We start from the raw sequence: 23538 nt of genomic DNA on the forward strand, positions 1-23538 counted from the left end.
TAGAGCCATGTCTCTGGGGAGGAGAAAGGAAGAAGGACCTGAATTCTTGTCCTGTGGCCCTTGGCACCCTGGGGATTCATCTGCAAATTGTTGCTCATTTTACCCGCGTAAGTAGGGCCAGCTTGACACGTGGGCAGGGGAGCATCCACATGGTTGGGCTTCATGTGCTCTCCAAGGCTTGAAACCCCTAAGGCAGCTATAAAACAGTTTCTGCCCTCTCAGGGGAGGCCAACAGTGCCCGAGTGGTCAGAGGCTGTTCTTACACCCCCCACCCTGGCCAGGCTGGAAGTCCTAATGGGGACACAATCACCAGAAAGGAAGCCAGGACTCAATTCCTGCCTTGAATCCCTGCTTTGGCATTTCCAGCTCTTAACTACAGGGTTTGCTCTCTTCCCCCTCCTACAACCCCCACCAGGTTCAGGCCGGCCTCGGAGATTAGCAGCTTCAGACCCTCCCACTCCTGGCCTGTCCCATTCAAAGGGTTTAGAACTGAAATCAGAGCCTTGCACAGTGTGACCTTGGGCAAGTCAATGTCCTCCCAGCATTGTTTAGGAAATGGAAACTACATCCTCTCATTCAGCTTCAAACTGAACTAGGGCTGGGCCAGTCTTCTGGGTGTAGAAGGCAGCCAGGAGGCTGCGGCTCCAGTCCAAATACTAGGGACAGGAAAGTCCCATTATTTCACCTCCCGTGAGGTGGGGGGCCAGAACCTCCATTTTGCAGAAGAGGAAAGGGAAACTCCAAGACAGGAAAGGACTTGCCCCCGGTCACATGCCGGTAAATGGCTGGGCAACAACTTGAATGCCGATCTGCCTGATACAAAGCCCTTTCCGCCCTCACCCGCCCTGGGCCCCTTGCCCCTGGGCACCACCTTGTAGAGGATCCTGCCCGCCTGGAGCACATAGAGTCTCTCGGGCAGCGCTGCGTAGAGCCGGCTGCTTTGGTTCTTCATTGTGTCTACCACCACAGGGCACTGGGGGCTCCTGTCCAGCAGCAAGCAGGCTGCCTGCAGGCGGTCCTGGAGATTCCGATGATTCCTGATGTTCACGTTGTTCTTGAAAGCCCAGCCATCTGCAAAAGAAAGGATGGGCAGCGGGCCTCACGGGCATGGCGCATATTTTCCACAGATTAAATACCCCCATCCCCATCCCCACCCCTTTTTAACGGAGGGTCCCAGATGAGCCCTTGACCATGATTTCGCCCAGTGTCCTATTATGTGTGAATGCATGAGATCACATAGGGAGATACTGACTGACCCAAAAACAAAGCCTAGGTATCCTGACTCCCGGACCTCAGCTCTTCAGCATGAGAGAGTCCAATAGGCCAGTGCTTCCCGAATTTGAATGTGCATTTGATCCTCATGAGGACCTTGTTAAAGGAAGATCCTGATCCGGTCTGTCTAGGGTGGCACTGAGAGTCTAGCTGGTGCTTAGGAGGCCAAGGCTGCTTGGTCCCTGGACCACATTCTGAGAGGCAAGGGTCTAGAGCAGTAGTTCTCTGCAGGCATTCCGTCCAGACGAGCAGTGCTGGCCTCACCTGGGGCTTTATTGCTAATTCTCAGGCCGCATCCTAGACTGACCGGGAATGGGGCCCACCAATGTGTTTTCACAGCCTTCCAAATGATTCTAACACACACACTGAAGTCTGAGAACTACTATCCAGAATCTAGACAATCTCCCTCTTCTAATTATTCTCCACCAGAATGTTCTTTCCAAAATGCAAACCTGACCATGGCATTCTCCGGCCGTGGCTTTTCATGGCTCCCTGTCATCCTCGGGATAGATCTCCCCAGTGACCTGGCCCGTCTCACCTACATTCCTCCAGCCTCTGCTCCAGCCAGGTGGGTGAAACACCTGGGACCCCTTGACCCACAACCCCCCAAGCTGCCTCTCACTTCCACCCTCTTCATCACGGTGCCGCCTTCACCCACGGTGTGAGGGCAACAGAACCTTCTCTTTCCTATGACTTCTGGCACTGCTGCTGGTGGGCTGTCCGGACAGCCCCAGGGTGCCTGCCACTCAGGGTGAGCCGACAGCCAAGTACAACTGCTGGCCTGGCAATGACCTTACTTTCAACTTCTCCTAAGAAGTATCCCTGCCTCCCTCCTGATCTTGCTCCTCTCTAACCCATCATCCAAAGATCTCTGGCAATGCTACCAACACAAAATGTAATCAGATTTGTTTCTCTCCTTACAAACCAGTTATAGGACCGGCTCCTTGGCATAGCGTGTAATGATCCCGACCATCTCTCTCCATGCGTACTTCCGGTCACGGATCCCTGTCCTCCCACGTCTAGCTGAAGTGAATCCTCCTCAAATGATGCCGCCCCCTCTCTTCCCTGTCTCCTTACCATCTCTTCCACATTTGAGATCCTACCTGTCCTTTTAAGGCTCACCTTGGGGCGTTTAGGTGGCCCAGTCGGTTAAGCGTCTGACTTCGGCTCAGGTCATGATCTCACAGCTTGTGAGTTCAAGCCCCACATCCAGCTCTGTGCTGACACAGCTCGGAGCCTGGAGCCTGCTTCGGATTCTGTGTATCCCTCTTTCTCTGCCCCTCCCCTGAGACCGCTCAGTCTCTGTCTCTCTCTCTTTCAAAAATAAATAAACATAAAAAAAATTAAGAGGCCCGCCTCTACCATGGTGCTTCTCAACGTTGGGACTATTGACATTTGGTGGGGGGGGGGTGCCATCCTGAGTGTTCCCCGATGCTGAGCAGCATCTTTGGCCTCTACTCACTAGGTGTCAGCACCGCTCTGACAATTTGTGACAACCAAAAACATCTCCAGACATTGCCAAATACCCCTTGGGGGACAAAACCACCCTCAGTTGAGAACCACTCAACTGCCCTCCAGGAAGCCTTCCCTGACACACTCAGCTGTATGATATCGGGCAGGATCTTGAAATCTCTTAAAAAAATTTTTTTAATGCTTATTTATTTTGCAGAGAGAGAGACAGACAGAGCACGAGCAAGTGAGGGGGCAGGGAAAGAGGGAGAAGCAGAATCCGAAGCAGGCTCCAGGCTCTGTGCTGTCAGCACACAGCCCGATGCAGGGCTCGAACCCATAAGCCGTGAGATCACGACCTGAGCCGAAGTTGGATGCTCAACCAACTGAGCCTCCCAGGCACCCCTGAAATCTCTTTAAATTCTCAGCTTCCCCATATGTTATGGTATTAATAGAACCTATGTTGCAGATGGCTGTGCAACGGCTTGTATGAGGTAACTTATACGGAAATCCCTTCATAGAAGCTGCCTGAAAAATACTGGTTTATTTTGCCCGAGTGCCCTAAATAACAGACAGGTGGGAAAGAACCCAGTTTTTATTCTGTCCTGCAGAATACTGCTACTTTGCTCTGGAGATGCCCCAAACCACTTTGACTGCTTAACTTTACTTATTTTTTTATTTTTTTTAACATGTATTTATTTTTGAGACAGAAAGAGACAGAGCATGAACAGGGGAGGGTCAGAGAGAGAGGGAGACACAGAATCAGAAACAGGCTCCAGGCTCTGAGCTGTCAGCACAGAGCACGATGCGGGGCTCGAACTCACGGACCGCAAGATCATGACCTGAGCCGAAGTCGGACCCCTAACCGACTGGGCCACCCAGGCACCCCTGACTGCTTAACTTTAAACAGGAGGGGATTTTCAATTGGCCTCATTTGCCAAGGTGCCCCTCTGCCTGCTTACAGGAAGTGGTACTCATTAGTTAATGGGCCCACAGTTTGAAAAAAACAACCATAAAGTGCTACTGGCCTTGCCCTTCTACTTGCCTCATTTCTGGGGAGCCTGGGACCCGGGTAATGTGGTCATGGGTTCCTTCGGAAGCCACGTGGCCTGTGTTTACAGTAATAGCTGCCTCCCAGGGTAATATAAGTTGATTAAGTCTATCAGCAGAGTCCTCTGCTCAGGAACCTTACTCCAAGAAAAACCAGCTCTCAGGAGAAATTCACACCAAGATACAAGTGCCTGGCCATAGTGTAAAGTAATTATTACCTGCCCCAAGACACCAAAACTTTGTAGATGACGGTAACACTGGCCTACATTGGCCTCACGTGTAGGTAGTCAGTCTCGTGCAACAATTGGCTCACTGGGGCTTCACAACAGCCACCCACGGGAGGTCAGGCGGGATTCTCGTTCTCATCCTGAAGCTGAGACCATCGAGGCCCAGAGAGGAGCAGTGACTTGCTTCCCCAGCTTTAACTGTGAGTTCCTGAGAGGCAGGAACTGTGTGTGTGTCGTTTGTCTCAATATCCCTGAGCCCAGCCCAGGGCTGGCACACAGCAGGTTCTCATTAAACATCGTCAAGCAAGTGTGAGGTTGGTGTTGCCATCCTGTTTCAGTGTGGCAGAAGTGGGCACGGCAGGGAAGCTGTCCAAGGTCACGTGGCCAGCATGTGATGGAGCCAGGAGCCGTACTCAGGTCTGGAGCTCCAAAGTCCGTGTTCTTCCCACCATGCCTCATGCCTCCCTGTAATCTACCCGGACAAACATGTGGCGTGGGGAGGAAAAGGAAGCCAGCTGACTTGGGCCACAGGTCCCAGACCTGGTGGGATTGGTGGATACTGGCTCTGTGCATTTTAATTTTGGGGTTCAGGCCGTACTCCCTCCTGTCTGGTTGACAGAAACAAGTACCCCCGGGGAAAGAGATGCGGAGAAGGAAGAAATGCCTGAACTAGGAGTGGCAAAGCACAGGGGCAAGAAAACTGTCAGAACAGGGTGAGGAAGTCCTTCCTCAAAGGCTTTGAGGTTCTGGAAAAGTTAAACCTATTGGGGCTGACTCCAGGAGGAACAGGACAGATACCAGGACCAGAAACCATTTCTGTGATGATCCACCCCTCTTGTCACGGTTTACAACTTGTTCCTTTAGAGATTAAAGCTGGATCCTCCAGGACCTTGTCACTACAAGTGTGGTCCCTGCACCAGCAGCCTCAACCTCCCCTGGGGAGCTGCACTGCGGCACTGCTGAGCCAGAACCGGCTGAGGTCCCCAGGTCATTGACACGCACGTTCAAGTTTAAGTGCTGCCCCAGGACAGTTAAATCAGGTTTGGCTGAGCTTCGGCTGCCAGCTGTGATGACATCAAGTCAATGTCTCCTCTCGGCCATGGAGACCACAGACACCTGAAGGTGCCCAAATTCTCTCTCTGGAGCTCCTGGCTGCTGCTCTCCCAAAGGAGTGTTTGACCCGGAGGCACACTGAGCTAGCATTTGCTCTCCTGTTACCTACACGCTTTTCAATTGCGTTATGGAAAAGTTTTAAAGTACATAAACGTAGAGTGAACAGTATAATGAATCTCTTGTGTACCTATTCCCCTATGCTAGCTAATATTTTAGGTTGCCCCAAACCCTTAATGAGGACAGAAGCCGCCAGTGAAATGAACACAGTATTAAGTTGAAAGAAGTTCTCAAACCTTTGGGTGCAATAAATCAGGATGCAATGGGCCTGGGTGGGGGCCCTGGAATATCCTTTTTTTTTTTTTAATTTTTCTAATGCTTATTTATTTTTGAGAGAGAGGGGGAGAGAGACAGAGCACGAGCTGGGGAGGGGCAGAGAGAGAGGGAGACACAGAATCCGAAGCACGCTCCAGGCTCTGAGCTGTCGGCACAGAGCCCGACGCAGGGCTCAAGCCCACTAGCTGCGAGATCATGACCTGAGCCGAAGTGAGACTTTTAACCGACTGAGCCACCCAGGTGTCCCTGGAATATCCATTTTTAACAAGCAACCCAAGTAGCTCTGACTTCAGGGATCCAGGGAGCATATTGGAGAAAGCGCTGCTGGGCCATCTTTGCTGATAATTAATAGCAGCCTACACTTGATAGCACATGGATAAACCAGCAAGGCTAATACTGGCCTAAGCACGCTCATTCATCCAACTTTTGCTGAGCTCTGATTCTGCGACATGGGCTCTGCCAGAGGCTGGGGACCGACAAATCGTGTGGGAGGTGGGCGAGTAAATGACACCCGTCCCACTTGCCTTCTTCAGTCTTTGGGTTTGAGAGTTGGGCCACACTCATGGGTCCAACCCCCTCAAAAATCGGGAGATAGGAGTGTGTCTGACCATTCTGTCAAGTTCAAAGGGCTTAGACCATGAGCTCTAGGAGTTTCAGGGAGAGCTCTCCCGAAGAGAGCTGCCCAGGAAAGGAACAAGATTAAACGTGAAGTAATGAAGATGTGTGGCCACCTGTTAGGGGCTGAAGAAAGAATGCCTGCCCCAGATGAAAGTTAGCCTGGAGCAGTGGTTCTCAAAGTGTGGTCCCCAGACCAGCAGCTTCAGCATCACCGGGAGCTTGGCAGAAATTCAAATTCTCAGATCTAACTGATAAACTCTGGGGTGGGCTCCAGCAGTCTGTTTTAACAAGCCTTCTGGGTGCTTTTGAGGCTCACTACAGCTTGGGAACCATTGACTGGGGTGAACCAGTGTCCCTTTGAGCTTGGAAGAGTCTTAGGCTGGATTTCACAAGTAGCTCTAGGGCAGTAATTCCGGTCTAAATTCCTCCTACTAGCTTCTCTCCCTTGATTTCCCTATTTATCCATTCAAAATCGTGGGTCCTCTGCCAGGGAGACTTGTCCCTCCAGGTCTTCTGCTCTGTGTGCCCGGTTGAAGGCACAGGCGGTGGAGTTAACAGTGGTGGTAAACCCAGCAGGGACTGAAAGATGCCAGGTACGCAGTGAATAGTGGGGCTCTTTCCCTCACTCCTCTTCCTCCCCAATCCCCAACCTTGAGACAGGGCCTGGGGGAAGCAGGAGAGAAAAGAGAAGGTAGGAAGAGGTGAGGGCAGGGCGTCTCTCTCTACCTGATGCGTGTGCTTCTTCGATGTAGATGATGAGAAAGTCTGCTATGGAGCAAAAGTCTTCGATAAGTCTCTTGAACTGGTCAAATTTGAAAAGAAATGAAGGTCAGGTACAACTTCCAAAATTCAGCACCAATGGCCGGTTGCCTGAAACAGGAACGGAACCAGCAACAACCAGTCATCTACACACAGCATTGATTTGCCAGTAACTTCTTTACTCCTGCCCTCACTTCTATCACCACCATTAAAAAAAAATGTTTTTTAATGTTTATTTTGTGAGAGAGAGAGAGAGAGAGAGAGGAAGAACAGGGGGAGGGACAGAGAGAGAGGGAGGGAGAGAGAATCCCAAGCAGGCTCCACACGGTTACTGCAGAGCCCGATGTGGGGCTTGAAACCACAAACTGTGAGATCATAACTTGAGCCAAAGCATCAAGAGTCAGATGCTTAACCAACTGAGCCACCCAGGCGCCCAAATTCTGTTACCACCTTTATTTTCCCTCAGAGATGAAGCCAGGCCACAGTGGGGGGCTGAAGCCTACAGGGCAAGACTGAACACAGGCTGGAGCCAGTTTGCTCCTCTCCACAATAAGGCCATGTTATCAAGGGGTCTCAGCAGCCCACCTGCAGCCACTAGGTGGTAATTAAAATAATGATAAAGAGAGTCCCTCTCATGCAGTTTATAAGGCAGGCACGCACCTGTTTTCTCATGGGATGAGGTTAGTATACCGCAAAGTAGGCAATTTTCCCCCTTGTTTATAGGCTTGTTCCAGGCCACGCAGCAGGGTCAATGGTGGAGTTAAAATTAATACTCTGGCTTCTAGACTCTCAATTTAGTACTCTTCCCATTCAAAGCCTCCGTTTCCTCATTCACAGTCATAATATAGGATCGTTTTGAGGATTGAAGAAGGTAGTACAGATAAGGGCTTAAAATGGTGCCTGGCTTATAGTAGGTGCTCAATAAATGTAAGCTGTTGTTATCGGCTGTCTTATTCCTGAGCTACGAAGTGGGGGAGGGGCAGTGCCACCAAGGGGAAGGAAGGATGAGGACACGACTGGCTACATAATTTGCTGGCCCAGTGCAAAATGAAAATGCTGAGCCCCTTGCTTACAAAGTGGGGAGGGGAAGTGCCCCTAAACATATTAAAATAAACAGATTTTCTTCTGTGGTCTCTCTCCTGCACTGGCATGGTATTTTTTAGCTACTACTTAATGTCACGTTCCCACGGACAGAGGGATATTCATGGGGTGAATGCAGGCCCTCACAGTCACCCAGGAGCCCCAAAACTCGGTGCTCGTGTGCATGTGTGTGTGTGTGTGTGTGGCCAGTGGCTGCCAGTTTGCCTCTCCCTGCAGCACCGGATCAACACACTATGCCCCCACTAGGAGCACAGAAATTGAGCTAGACATTCACCCTTCCCGCATGCCCACCCCCCACCTCACAGCATATAACGACCTCCATTCAGGGACATGTGCCTGGCTCCTTGACGGGGGAGGGGAGATGGGCAAGAGGCTTCTCCCACCACGTTACCCCACACACTCAGCACAGTGCACATGGTGCTGTCAGCCCGGGATGGGGACGGCCGCCTCCACGCTCTGCCAGGAGACGTGGCAGGATGGGCTCACGGGACCCCAACCTTCCCCGTGTCTGCGTCCAGGCCCTCTCTGGGGTCAGAAGGAGGCAGCAGTCACTGGATAGCAATGGGAAGGAGGCTGGCCAAGCCCTGCATCTGAGCGGGGTAAGAGTGGGTCGTGGAGAACGTGTCCCAGGGAGCGAGGAAGCTGTGGGAGGCAGGATCCTGCATGAGCCAAGGCTCCAAGTCCCCTGGCCCGTCCCATTGTCCCAGCAGGCCTCACTTGCAAAATGCAGATTCAAAGATACAGTGATTAAGGATTTCAAACAGCTACTGCAGAATACTGAACCCCAGGCACGGGGCCCTTCCGAATGTGGAACCCCGTATGACCCACTGGTCCCACACCCACGAAGCCGGCCCTGGGTGGGAGCCTTCTGCAACTCTCCCACCTTAGATTGGGGGTAACTCCAGGGAGCTGCCAGCACCTGGTGGTTACCTGTGGCTGGGGCCGACATCATCGAGCCCGTCCCTCACATCTGTCAGAGCACAGCAGGCTGCGCACCGTGACGGGTCTGTGCCCGCCAGGCTACTTGTTGCCCCTTGTGGGCAGGGCCTGTTCCTCATTCAACCTCATGTCCCCAAGCATGCTCTCATTCCACCTATAGGCAAGTTATTCAGACTTATCCTGTGCGAGGCTCTCAGCCACATACCAGGGATTCAGCAGAGAACAAAGCCAGCAGGCCCCTGCCTGCATGCAATTTGAGGTCTATTTAATGGCAAAAAAACAAGTAAACACATAAATGTGGTAATTTCAACTTGCGACAAGTGTTACGAAACAGACAATCAAGGAGTGACCTACTTTAGACAGGTGGGTCGGGAGAGGCCTCTGAGGAGATGCCATTTAACCTGACAAATGAAGGATAGGAAAGAGCCAGCCATGGGCAAAGGGAGGAGAAGGGCATTCCAGACAAAAGGACTCTATCATGTACAAAGACCCTGAGGCAGGACAGAGCTTGGCGTGTTCAAGGACCTGTAAGGCCACTGTGACCAGAGCCAGGCCTGGGGAGGGGGTGGGAGAGTGGGTAACGAGAGGCATGACTGGAGAGGTAGGTATGGGTCAGGGAAGGCAGGCTCTCCTATGCCTTGGGGAAAAATCTGGATTTTATTCCACGTATGATGTGACATCACGGAGATGTAAAACAAGGACGGTGGATATTTGTTGCAATTTTGGCTGCCCAGTTCCTAAGCCTCCTTCCTAGTTGGAATTTCTTATTTTGTATGCTATTAATGGGAGAGTATGCCTCTGTGGAGGAGAGAGGGGCCAGGTCTGTTCTCTGTCCTGAGTAGCCAAGGCAAAAGCAGAGACCCAGGCTGGGCTGATTGGACTCTCCCACATAGATCTTTGATTCTGGAGTCATTGGGATGGCAGAATTCATCCATGGCCCAGTGGTAGTGCCCCTGTCAGGGATGGTGGGGTCCTGGGGGTGGGGGGGTTGGTTCTCAAGGCAACCACAGTGACAGCAGCATCCTGGCCTGACTGTTGATGCTAAAAGACAGTCCAGGCCCAGGGCTCCAACTGTGGTTGATTCTGGAGATCTTGCAACACCTTATTACTATGTTCTTTTGCATCCGTATGTTTGTGACTAAGAAAACCAGAGTGAGTTTCTGTGGCTCGCAAGCCAGAGCCCTGACTGTTACGGTAGGGGCATATAATCATGAAACACGATTAGATTTACACTTGGACATCACTTTGTGGAGAAAGGCCTGAGGATGAGAATGGAAGTGGGTAGGACTCAGTTAGGGGGTGTCAGAGAAATGCACGTGAGAGATCATGGGAGCCCGGGCAAGTATGTGGGCAGCAGAGAAGGGGAAAGATAGAACTTGCTGATGGAGGGGAACAGAGGGCATTTTACCTTGCCGATGCTTCATTCCATGAGTTACACCCTCACCTTGTTGTGCAATAGGTTTGAAGCAGCTTACACATATAGTAAAATATTTAAAAAAATCATGCCCTTCTGGGAGGCACAGAACAGAAGGGAACTATGGAAGACAAATAAACCAGTTCTAAGGTCCCATGCATTCACTGTAACTGAACTAATATTTGACTGAGTTTCCTGGTGCCCAAGTACAGATAGAAACAATTGGTTATATAGTCCTCATTTTTCAGTACATAAGGAGAAAGCTGTCCAGGAGATACAAATCTCTCCTTGTCCTTGGCTTACAGATTTTCTCTTAGGAGGCCCTAGGGAGTACCAAGTGGGCCTCAGTCCCCTGTTGGTTGATTACACAAGTCCTCACCCATGTGACAGGGTTGCCCAGGCCTCATCAGGGGAGGCTCAGAGGTAAGTCAAGGCCAAGTGGTCAGCCACTGGCCTCCAATGACCCCAGAGAGTCATGCTTTAGATAAGAACCCAAAAGACTTAAGGTCAGGACCAGTGCTAAATATTAGCTGTCTGGAATTTTGTTTTTAATTGGAACAAAATTCAACACTGATCAGGACATTGGAAGAGACAGAGACATTCGTTTAATTATTTATAGTGTGGTTGGGTGCAGTGATCAGTATTGAGGGCAAAGTTTAAACTGGGTTCCCCACTTACGTGGTAGCAGAGGGGAAGGATGGGTGCAAGGGGGTAGCGGTACAGAGGGCTGGCACTCTGCCTGTGTGCACAAGCCACGGTGCAGAGAACACCATTTCAAATGTCAGGCAAGTGCCGCCAAGTCCAGCTTGTCTGTACAAATGGGAAAACAGCTCTGCAGCAGCTGGACTTGAACCCACCATCCTCACCTCCATGCCAGTAAATTAACCCCCATGGCAGGCTCTCTCAGCAGACTAAGCCCATTTATAGTTGCTAGATGGCACCTCCTAAGTACACTGGGAGAGAGTTTAGAGGATAGGAAACAGGGGCTGAAATAAGTCCAGTTTCATATTAACTCTCAAGTGCCTAGAAAATAAATTACCCACCATCGTCTTCTACCACAACACACCAGTTAATCAATATTTTGCTGTGTGTGTGTGTGTGTGTGTGTGTGTGTGTGTGTATGTCATGTGTGTACATGTGCACATACATGCAGAGGATAGGAGGTGGCTGGGAATTTCTCTGAGCCTCTGTTGTCTGATCCAACAACACAAAGCACAGTAGCTGAGAGTCAGAAGGCACAAGTTCTAATTCAGGCTCTTTAAGAACTTGCCATATGACTCTGAGTCAGTAATTTCCCTCGCTGGGCCTTTGCATCTGAAAAAATGAAAGAACTGCTTTAGATTACCCATAGAGTCTTCTAGATCTTCCAGTCTGTGGCTGTAAAATGAGCTCAGATTTATACCTAAAGCATACGTCAGAGATTTTTAGTGGTCTGGTGGGTTTCCAAAGCAGTTATAGGATATCTTTCTATTAAGCAGAACTGATCATGTTAATGCCCTGCTTGAAAATCCTTCTGAAATTCACCAATACCTTCAGGATGAAGTCTACCCTCTTCAGTAAGACACATCAGGTCCCTTAAGTGCTGGTCCCTGATGATGGCTCCAGTCTCATCCTTCACCACTTCATGCCTCCCACAGTCCCACTTCTGCCAAACTGACGTCACCTCCACATCTTAGATCACAGCTCCCCCCTTCTGTCCTGCTCTGCTCCCCACTCTCCTGTTCCCCACACACTCCAAAGCTTCACTGTCTCTAGACAATTGGCTCGCCATCCTCTTCCCCAGGAAGCCTTCCTCTGACCACCTTCCTACCCACCCACATCTTCCAGAACCCTCTGCTTCCCTCTCTCACTACACTATCTCCCCCTCTGGGTTATGAGATTTTTCTAGGGCCGACATCAGTTGTGTTGATTTCTGTATCACCAGTATCTATCATTTCAGGACGATTCAGTACCATTATTTCTTTTTTCTTTTTCTTTTTTTTTTAACATTTACTTATTTTTGACAGAGAGAGAGAGACAGAGTGCAAGCAGGGGAGGAGCAGAGAGAGGGGGAGACACAGAATCTGAAGCAGGCTGCAGGCCCTGAGCCATCAGCACAGAGCCCAACGTGGGCTCGAAATCACGAACAGTGAAATCATGACCTGAGCCGAAGTCGGACGCTCAACCAACTGAGCCAGCCAGGCGCCCCATCAGTACCATTATTTCTGAATCCATGTGCTAAAAGCCAACTCATTTTATAAGTAGAGTTTTCTTTTGTCTCTTGGTCTCCTTCTCTCTCCATTCTTCAGTCTCAGGTGCAATAGCAGGGAGCAGAGGGAAATATTTAAAGTATTTAAAATGTGAAGTGGTCCATGGGTGCCTGGGTGGCTCAGACGGTTAGGTGTCCGACTTCGGCTCAGGTCATGTTCTTGCAGTTTGTGGTTCAAGCCCCGCGTCGGGCTCTGTGCTGACAGCTCAGAGTCTGGAGCCTGCTTTAGATTCTGTGTCTCCCTCTCCCTGGCCCTCCCTCGCTCACACTCTATCTCACTCTCTCTCTCTCTCAAAAATAAATAAACATTAAAAAAATTTTTTTAAATGTAAACTGGTCCACTGAAAGCAAACAGTTACAAGAAGCGAGTACATTCTGTGAACTGGCCATGAAGCAAGTTGGCTTTCATGGAACTGGTCAGTAGATGATTGATATTCATCAAATTGGCCTGCTTCTAGCTCAGTGCTTGGCACATAGTGGACACTCAATAAAAGTTAACTGTTATTCTCAGTGTTCTTATTATCAGTGGTCACTTGGCAAATGTTGGATAAATACAGGTCATTTATGTACCGCAGTTTAAAGTCATGAGCAACTGGGGCACCTGGGTGGCTCAGTCGGTTGAACGTCCGCCTTCGGGTCAGGTCATGATCCCACGGTTCGTGGGTTCAAGCCCCGCATCGGGCTCTGTGCTGACAGCTCAGAGCCTGGAGCCTACTTCAGATTCTGTGTCTCCCTCTCTCTCTGCCCCTACTCTGCTCACACTCTGTCTCTCAAAAATAAATAAATGTTAAAAAAAAAATTAAAGTCATGTGCAAGAAACTCTTGCCTGTTGCTCTACTTGAAACGCCTTTCCCTTCCCAAGCTATAAAAATCTTACTCATTTTTCAAGGCCTAGTTCCAAAGCCACCTCCTCCAGGAAACATTCCAAGCCCTGCAGGCAAACTTTATACCTTTACAGCCTCCCCCATCTCACAGAACTGTGAGGATTCCTTTACTACGTCCATCTGTGCTGGGAAACCGTAACCTTCTCGAGTGAAGGAGCAAGCTCTTACCTAACTCTGAGTCTTTGGCATCTAGCTGAGGGCCGGGCACAGAGGAGGTGCTCGTGAATGTTTGCTGACTGAAGAAAATGAGATGAAGAGGCCCAGATTCTGGGTCTGACTTGGTTGCTCACTGTCTCTGTTACCTTTGCCTCTCAGCGTTCTCCATTCCCTTCTAAAGTGAGAGGACTGGATCAGGTCAACTTTTCCCAAAGGGTGTTCTTTGGATCATGTATGATGATGACAGGCATTTCCTCAGGGGGAGACCTGGGGGTTGTGTGTGTTAGGAATATCAGTCAGTGCTTTGTCAGTTTGGTTTTTTTTTCCCCCAAGTTTTGTTTGTTTTGAAGCTTCAGGGCTTCTCAGAGCTTTAAAAATATTCGCGTGCTGTATGAATTTCCAGGAGGAGGGTATAGCGTGCAGCGTTTCTCAAACTACTTGAATCAGGGAACTCAATGTAGTAAAGCTTATCTGCGGGATTTGGCCTCCAAAGACGTGCTTTGAAAAACACTAGAGTAGCCACCTGCCTCAGGGGCCTTCTCTACTCCATCCGCTGGGTCTAGGTCCCAGGAAATCGGAGATGAATCGGACACAGTACTGTCACAAGGCTCCCCGTTGGGCAGCCAGAGGCTAGGTGGCAAGAATCAGTGTCCGAGGAGAGGGGCAGATACAGAGCCATGCGTCCAGGAGAGAGAGCACCTGCCTAGCTGTAGGGCTCTGAGACGGCCTCACGGAAGGGCGTGTGTGTGAGAGCAGGCCCCTGTTGATGAGGTGTTTGGACGGTTGGCGATAGAGGGGAAGAGCCAACAACATCAGCAAGGCCAAGAAGGGAAAGCACAAGGGATGTGCAAGGCCCAAGAATTGGTCTGCAGGCCACAGCATGAGGCGCAGCCCACAGGTGAGATGGGGAAGGAAAGCGGGAGTTGGCTCAGGAAGGAACCTTGAGCACAAGGCTGGGCCCCGGCTTCGTTCTGAGTGCAGAGGGCAGCTGCTGAGGCTGGGGATGCGCTTGCTAAGGGGCAATCTCGCAGCCAGTCACAAGTGGGGTAGGAAGAGAGGGCAACAGGGGGAGGAGGAGGAAGGCCTGGCAGAAGGAACAGCTGTGAGGACAAAAAAAAAAAGGGGGGGTCTGTAAGACCCCACATCAATAGAACTTGTATACATAGGAGAGGGAGAGAGAGTGCTTCAACATATATTTACTGAGCGCCTGCCATGGGCCAGCAGCAGCCAAAAGGATGCAAAGTGGGTTCCACTGCATGGGCTCCACCTGCATGGAGCGTGCAGGCTAGTGGGGGCGGCGCAGAACTACCTACCAGGTCAGGTGCAGTAAAGAGAAGCTTAGGACATCAAGCATGGAAAAGGAGGTAACCTAGCCTGGTGGGGGATCCAGGGCTGGCTTGTTGCAAGAAGTGGCACCGAGCGGAAGTCTGAAGGATGAGCAGGAGCTGACCAGGCAGGGCGACTCTAAGAGCCTAAGAGCCTGTGGAAGGGGGCGCCTGGGTGGCTCAGTCGGTTGAGCATCTGACTTTGGCTCAGGTCGTGATCTCACGGTTCATGGGTTCGTGGGTTTGAGCCCCACGTTGGGCTCTGTGCTGACAACATGGAGCCTACTTCACATTCTCCTTTCTATCTGCCCTCCCCCACCTCTCAAAAATGAATAAACATTTTGTAAAAATTAAAAAAAATAAATAAAGAGCATATGGAAGGAGCTGAAGGCCAGTGTAGCTGGTTTGTGGGTTAAGGGCCTGGGAAGGTGGCGATGCCCCTCAGAAGAACAGAATCTAGAAGTCCTAGATGCAGGAAGTGAGAAGACAAGAAGCCAAAAGGGAGCAGCCAGAATAGAATTCAGGACTTTCCAACCCACTTCCCCACCCACTGCTGAAACCCCCACTCCAAGCGCATCTCAAACTTGGAACAGTCTCCTGACCTTTCATGAAGTCCCAGATGCTGCACCTCTGTCCTGAGAGCCGGACCACGGGGCAGTTGGGGGCCAGACCTCCTGGCTCAGTCCTGTCCTCGAGTCGCTGCCATCGGACCTTCAGGACAAACCAGAAATACTGCACGCTGTACAGAGTTGGGGCCCAGTTGTCATAGGAAAAGTGGGGGTTCTTCCGGTTCATGGCCACGATGTGTTGCTTGACTCTCGAGGGAAACAATATCAGGAACACTTTGCCCACAGCCACCTGCAGGGCCACCTGAAAGAGGACCCAGAGCCTCCTCAGCCACAGCCCTGCCTGGGGCAGCCCCATTTTGGCACAGCCAGAGCTGGCTCTGGGGCTGGTGGGCAGAGAGGCCACAGCCGGGCGGTAATGGGAGGAGCTGAACAAAGGTGCAGGGTGGATGTAGCCAACCCGGGACAGCAGGAAGGTCCTGGGACAGAAGGTGTCTGCCTTCCTGTCAATGGAATGGAAAATTCCAAACCGAGGGCTCAAAGGTCTCTTCTAATTATTATCATTTCTGATCCTTTGCCTTAACCTTTGAGAGATCCTTGGACTGAGAGACTTCAGATTTTAAATCCTCCCTCTGATAAATTTTCAAAAACCAATACTTATAAAGATCACACTTAAAAGGACTCTTTGGTCCTTTAGAAAGGCTTTGTTGTAAGTAACTCCTAACATTAATCGTTCTTTTAATAATGTAAATTGTTCCTTTACTAATGAAAGATGGTTTTCCCACTCACAGCTTCTTACTTGGTGGTTGAATGTTTCTGGAGGCATAGCCTCCCCTAGAGGATTTTGGGCCTGGAAACTCCCAGGCAGAGACAGAGCTGGGTTATCCCCAAGAAAACCTGGACCTTTGTGTGTGTGTGTGTGTGTGTGTGTGTGTGTGTGTGTGTTGTGTGATATAACTACAACACTCTGCACTCAGCATGGTGGCAGTCCAGAGTGGGGAAAAGACAAATAAGCAAAAAGTTATCATTTTAGCATATGAAGCACAGAAACAGAAGATGGGTGGGGGGCTTGGAAACGTGGTGGAGGGCAGTTAATGCAGTTAATTCTATTTAGAGAGGTCAAGAGGACTTCCCCCAAAGTGATATCTACGCTGAAACCAGAAAGGCAGAATAGCAAGCAGTAAGCCAGGCAAATGGGGACATTGGTCCTAGTGGACGGAACCACATGTCCAAAGACCTAGAAGCCAGAGAGAGCATGGCCCACTGGAAAAATTAAAAGAAGAATCATAGAAGCTCAGAGCTGGAAAGTGTTTTAGAAAACATCTGAAACTACTTCCCTTTTAAGCAGGGAAACTGAGGCCTAGAGAGGGGAAGAGACTGAAGGCCAATTCTGCAATTAACTAATGTCCTAAAGAGTTAGTTCACAAAGCTTGAAGTTTACCCCTCCCTGACGCATTTGCATACCTGTGCGTTAGGGCAGAGGGAAGAAAGTCTGGAAAGCTGACTGTCCCAGCCATAAAGGTGTTAACCTTGGCCTCTAGCACACTAACTCTATTTAGAGAAGAAAAAACACCTCCAAAAGCTGTTCTGTTTCTAAGCATCTCACTGTAAATGCCAAGCTGTGCCCCCAAAGTACAGCACCTGCCTGTTTGAGCAGTAATAACCCCTAATGTGTACATAGCATTTTCCCATACAGAGCATTTCTGTTATTTGTTTTAAGTAGACTATTTTTTCAAGCAGTTTTAGATTTACAGCAACATTAAGCCAAAAGTACGGGAGTGCCCAACTACCCCTGGTCTCCATACTTGCACAGCCTCCCCTACTATCCGTATCCCACCAGAGTGGTACATGTGTTACAGTTGATGAGCCTATATTAACAAATCATTATCCCAAAGTCCATAGATTACATTAGACTTCACTCTTGGTATCGTACAATCTATGGGTTTTGACAAATCTATAATGATATGTACCCACCATTAAGGTATCATAAAGAATAGTTTTGATGCCCTTAAATCCTCTGTGCTCCTCCAGTTCATCCCTCCCTCTCCCCTAATCCCTGGCAACCATTAATCCTTTTAGTGTGTCCATAGTTTTACCTTTTCTAGAATGTTATATAGTTGGAATCTTACAGCATGTAGCCTTTCAGTTTGACATCTTTCACTTAGTAATATGCATTTAAGAAACCCTCGTGTCTTTTCAGGACTTGATAACTCATTGTTTTTTTTAAACATTGGACAATATCCCATTGTCTGGATGTACCACAGTTTATCTGTTCACCTATTAAAGGACATCTTGGTTGCTTTCAGGTCTTGGCAATTAAAAATAAAGCTGCTGCTATAGACTGTTTGTATCCTGCCCTACCCCACCTCCCCCCCATTCATATGTTGAAACCTAATCCCCAAAGTGATGGTATTTGTTTTTTTGTGAGGCCTTGTAAGGTGATTAGGTAATTAGAGTGGAGCCGTAATGAATGGGTTAGAGCTCCTTCACCCCTTCATCCATGTGAGGACACAAGATGACTGACTGTCTGGGAACCAGGAAGTGGGCCCTCACTAGATATCAAATCTGCTGGTGCCTTGATCTTGCACTTCCAGCCTCCAAAACTGTGAGAAATAAATTTCTGTTGTGATCCACCCAGTCTATGGTATTCTGTTATAGCAGAATTAATGGATTAAGACAGGTGCCATAAACAACTATACGCAAGTTTCTGTGTGGATGTGTTTTCAACCCATTTGGGTAAATACCAAGAAGCACAAAGGCTGGATCTTATGGTGAAAGTATGATTAATTTTAAGAGAAATTGATAAATTGTCTTCTAAAGTGGATGTGTCATTTTATATTCCCATCATCAATGAATGAGAGTTACTATTGTTCCATGTCCTCACCAGCATTTGGTGTTGTCTGTGTTCTGAATTTTGGCCATTCTAATAGGTATGTAATAGTATCTCACTCTTGCTTTAATTTGCAATTCCCTAATGGCATATGATAACGAGCAGCTTTTTATACACTTATTTGCCATCCATATATCTTCTTTGGTGAGGTGTCTGTTCCAATCTTTCATGCATTTTAAAATCAGTTTGTTAATTTTTTATTGCTGAGTTTTAAGAGTTGTTTCTTTTAGATAATAGTCCTTCATCAGCTATGTCTTTTGTGAATATTTTCTCCCAGCCTGTGTGGTTTGTCTTCTCAGTCTCTTGACCAATGTCTTTTGCAGAAGTTTTTAATTTTAATGAAGTCTAGCCTACCAATTCTTTTTTTCACAGATTGTGCTTTTGGTGTTGTATCTAAAAAGTCATCACCAAACCCAAAGTCATCTAGGTTTTCTTCTGTGTTATATTCTAGGAGTTTTATAGTTTTGTGATTTACATGTAGGTCTAAGTTCCATTTTGAGTTAATTTCTATGAAATGTCTGTGCCTAGATTTTTTTTTTTTTTTTTTTACATGTGGATGTCCAATTGTTCCAGCACCATTTTCTGAAGACTGTCTTTTGTCCTTTGTATTGTCTTTGTTCCTTTGTCAAAGATCTTTTGATTATATTTGTGTGGGTCTATTTCTGGGCACTCTTTTCTGTTCCATTGATCTTTTTGTCTATTTTCCTGTCCATATCATACTGTCTTGACTACTGTATCTTTATATTAAGTCTTGAAGTTGAGTAGTGTCAGTCCTCCAACTTTGTTCTTCTCTTTCAATAGTGCATTAGCTATTCTGGGTCTTTTGTCTCTCCATATAAACATTGGAATGAGTTTGTCAATATCCACAAAATAACTTGCTGGGATTTGCTTTGGGATTGTGTTGAATCTATAGATTAAGTTGGGAAAAACTGACATCTTGAAAACATTGAGTCTTCCTGTTCATGAACATGGAATGTCTTTCCATTGTTTAAGTTCTTGTTTGACTTATTTCACCAGAGTTTTCCTTGTATAGATTTTTTATATATTTGGTTAATTTATATCTAATATTTCATTTTGGGGGGTGCTAATGTAAGTGGTATTATGACTTTAATTTCAGATTCCAATTGTTCATTGCTGTTATATGAAAAAGCAATTAACTTTTGTATATTAACTTTGTATCCTACAACTTTGCTATAAACACTTATTAGTTCTGGGAGGTTTTCTTGCCAATTAATTCAGATTTTCAATATTGTAATCTATGAACAAAAAAAGTTCTATTTCTTCCTTCCCAATCTGTATACCTTTTATTTCCTTTTCTTGTGTCTTATTGCATTCTCTAGGACTTCCAGTATGATGTTGAAAAAGAGTGGTGTTAGAAGGGATATTGGCAGAGGTTATTGGGAGGACATGACTGCCAGTTGACCCACAAGCTGGGCCTGGGAAATCAGAGGCTCTTTATCACCTCCCCTATCCTTGGAATGTGTGTGTCATTTGCCTTCCCTGTGTTAGAAGCTGCCCAAGGACACGGCCTTGAGATAGTAATGTGCTGTTGAGACCATCTGGATGGTATACGTGACGAAACCCAGTTAACGCCTCTATATAACTTTTAAGATTCTGGCAGGCAGGTGCAGAGATCTACTTCTCTTGTGGTTGCCCAAGACAAGCCTCATAAGTAAGTTCTCTTGCTTACTGAAACTGCCACCTACCAATCTGGAATAGTCTGTCTCTTTCTTCAGTCTCTCCTTGCCCTCTGTGTAAAGGGGCCAAGTTGTGGACCAACAGGGTACACTCTTGCCTTGTTCCTGATCTTGGTGGGAAAGTATCTAGTTTCTCACCATTATGTATGATGTTAGCTGTAGGTTTTTTGTAGATGTTCTTTATCAAATTGAGAAGTTTCCTCTATTCCCTTTTCTGAGAGTTTTTATCGTTAATGGGTGTTAGATTTTGTCAAATGCTTTTTCTGCATGTATTTTGCTATAATCGTGTGATTTTTCCTTAATCTGCTGATGTAATGGATCACATTAATTCATTTTTGAATGTTGACCAAGTCTTACATATCTGGAATAAATCTCACTTGGTCATGGTGTGTAATTCTTTTTATACATTGTTGGATTCAACTTGCTAATTTTATTGAGGATTTTTGCATCTCTATTCATAAAAAATGTTGGTCTCTAATTTTCTTTTTTTTTAATGTCTTTGCCTGGTTTGGGTATTAGGGTAGTGTTGGTTTCATAGAATGGATTAGGAATTATTCCCTCTGCTTCTAATTTCTGGACAAGACTGTGGAGAATTGTTATAATTTCTTCCTTCAACGTTTGGTAGAATTCACCAGTGAACTAGTGGGTTAATTTGGGTCTGGTGCATTTTCTGTTTTCAAAAGTTATTATTTATTCAATTTCTTTCTTTATTAAAAAAACTTTTTTTAACGTTTATTTATTTTTGAGAGAGAGAGACACAGAGCGCAAGCAGGGGAGGGGCAGAGAGAGAGGGAGACACAGAATCCGAAGCAGGCTCCGGGCTCTGAGCTGTCAGCACAGAACCCCACGCAGGGCTCGAACCCACAGACCGTGAGATCATGACCTGAGCTGAAGTCGGAAGCTTAGCCAAGTGAGCCACCCAGGTGCCTCTTGATTCAATTTCTTTAATAGGTATAGATCTATTCAGATTGTTTATTTCTTCTGGTATGAGTTTTCACATGTTGTGTCTTTCAAAGAATTAATCCATTTTATTTTGGTTATTACATGTGAGCATAGAGCTATTTAGAGTATCCCTTTAATATCCCTGGGATCTCTAGTAATGTGCCCTCTTTCATTTCCAATATTAGAATTTTTTCTTAGTTAGCCTGGCTAGAAGTTTATCAATAAACCTCTGGTTTTTGGCTTCCTTGATTTTCTCTATTGAATTCCTGTTTTCAATTTCATTGATTTCTGTTCTAATTTTCATTATTTATTTTCCTCTGCTTACTTTAGAGTTAATTTTCTCTCTCTCTTTTTCTAGTTTCCTCAAGTAGAAGCTTAGATTGCGGACTTTAAATCTTTCTTCTTTTCTAATTTTCTAGGTATTTTTCTCTTATTGATTTCTACTCTGATTTCAATGTGGCCTGAGAGCATATATAACATAGTTTCTACTCTTTTAAATTTGTTAAGGTATATTTTATAGCCCAAAATGTGGTCTATCTTGGTGAATGTTCCATGTAAGTTTGAGAAAAATGTATATTCCACTGTTGTTGGATGAAGTAGTCTATATATGTCGATTGTATCCACTTGACCAATGCTGCTGTTAAGTCCCACTATGTCCTTACTGATTTTCTGTCTGCTAGATCTGTCCATTTCTGATAGAGGGACATTAAAGTCTCCAACTATAATAGTGGATTCCTCTATTTCTTCTTTCAGTTCTATCAGTTTTTGCCTCATGCATTTTAATGCTTTGTTGTTAGGCACATACACATTAAAGATTGTTATGTTTTCTTAGAGAATTGATCCCTCATCATTATGTAATGCTCCTTCTTGGTAATTTTTCTTGCTCTGAAGTTTGCTCTGAAATTAGTGTAGCCATTCCAGCTTTCTTTTGATTAGTGTTAGCATAGTGTATCTTTCCTCATCCCTTTACTTTTTTAAAAATAGAGTTATGGGGCACCTGGGTGGCTCAGTCAGTTGGGCGGCCGACTTCAGCTCAGATCATGATCTCTCGGTCAGTGAGTTCGAGCCCCGCGTCGGGCTCTGTGCTGACAGCTTAGAGCCCGGAGCCTGTTTCTGATTCTGTGTCTCCCTCTCTCTCTGACCCTCCCCTGTTCATGCTCTGTCTCTCTCTGTCTCAAAAATAAACGTTAAAAAAAATAAAAAAAATAGAGTTATTATGTAAACAGTTATTGGAACGATATGATCTATATAATCACTGTTCTTATTACTTTTTTACTTTTGATTTTTTTTGTGGTAAAGTACACAAAACATAAAATTTACCGCCATAAACAGTTTTAAGCATACAATTCAGTGACATTAAGAACATTCACACTATTGTACAACCATCATCATCATCCACCCATATAACTCTTTCCATCTTGCAATTCTGAAACTATATTCATTAAACAATAACTCCCCATTCCCCACATCCCTCAGCCTCAAGCAACCACCATTGGTTTCTTGCCTATGAATCGGACCACTCTCAGTACCTCATATAAATGGAATCATAGAATATTTGTCTTTTTTGTGACCGGCTTATTTCACTTAGCATAATGTTCTCAAGGTTCATCCATGCTGTAGCATATTGAGGAATTTCATTCTTAATTTAAGGCTGATTAATATTCCAATATATGTATTCCACTGTATGGATAATATGTATAATATTCCAATGTATGTATGTAACACATTTTGCTTATCCCATCTACTGATGGTCATTTGGGTTCCTTCCATATTTTAGTTATTATTGTGAATAATTGGCTAGGAACATAGGTTTTTAAGACCCTGATTTCAATTCTTTTGGGTACATACCCAGAAGTGGAAGTGCTGAATCATATGGTAATTCCATTTTTAATTTCTTTAGGAACTGTTTTCCATAAAGGCTTCATCATTTTACATTCCCACCAACAGTGCACAAGGATTTCAATTTCTCCATATCCTTGCCAACACTAGCTATTTTGTGTTGTGTTTTGTTTTGTTTGCTTTCTTTTTGTTTTTATACTATCCATCCCAATGGGTATGAGATGATGTAAACATTAATATTTAAAATTTTAATGGGTATGTATTTCTTTCAATTTGTATTACCTATAAAAAGCACACCAAAACTGGGGCACCTGGGTGGCTCAGTTGGTTGGGCATCTGGCTCTTGGTGTCGGCTCAGATCATGATCTCATGGTTTGTGGGTTTGAGCCCTGCACTGGGCTCTGCGCTTATGGCATGGAACCTGCTTGGGATTCTCTCTCTCTCTCTCTCTCTCTCTCTCTCTCTGCACCCCCTACAAAATAGGTAGATAAACTTAAAAAAAACCCTATCATTTCATAGTTATTATCACTTAGGGTAAGACCAAAGTAGATAGTATAGTGGTGAGCTACGTCTTCAGAAAAGGGTTAATGTTAAAAAGTCCTTCTTGTGAGATTGGCGCTTTACTAGTGCTCGCAAACTTGGATTTTAGAAGGGTTCCCACCACTGAAAATAGTGGTTCACTGTGAAGGAACTGTTTATGGAAACAGTGTGAACAC

At 46.6% G+C, this 23538-nt stretch overlaps 1 protein-coding gene across 5 annotated transcripts in view; it reads right to left on the reverse strand.

Moving 5' to 3' along the window:
- Nucleotides 1-23538, reverse strand: part of DIO1 (iodothyronine deiodinase 1) — a 41231-nt gene that overhangs the window by 1854 nt on the left and 15839 nt on the right. For 3 of the 5 annotated variants that reach the window (XM_019449214.2, XM_019449213.2, XM_019449215.2), the window contains exons 4-6: nucleotides 15491-15758; nucleotides 6789-6932; nucleotides 872-1071 (exon numbers count right to left, since the gene is read on the reverse strand). In XM_019449214.2, the coding sequence (XP_019304759.1) occupies nucleotides 872-1071; nucleotides 6789-6932; nucleotides 15491-15683 (537 nt within the window). In that variant the 5' untranslated portion in view covers nucleotides 15684-15758. Of the gene's footprint in view, nucleotides 1-871; nucleotides 1072-6788; nucleotides 6933-15490; nucleotides 15994-23538 lie in introns of those variants that run through there. The other 2 variants (XM_019449212.2, XM_019449217.2) reach the window with 2 other exon arrangements.

This window comes from Panthera pardus, unplaced genomic scaffold (genome assembly GCF_024362965.1).
Source record: "Panthera pardus isolate Hobbes unplaced genomic scaffold, ASM2436296v1 HiC_scaffold_11, whole genome shotgun sequence".
Classification (NCBI taxonomy): domain Eukaryota; kingdom Metazoa; phylum Chordata; class Mammalia; order Carnivora; family Felidae; genus Panthera; species Panthera pardus.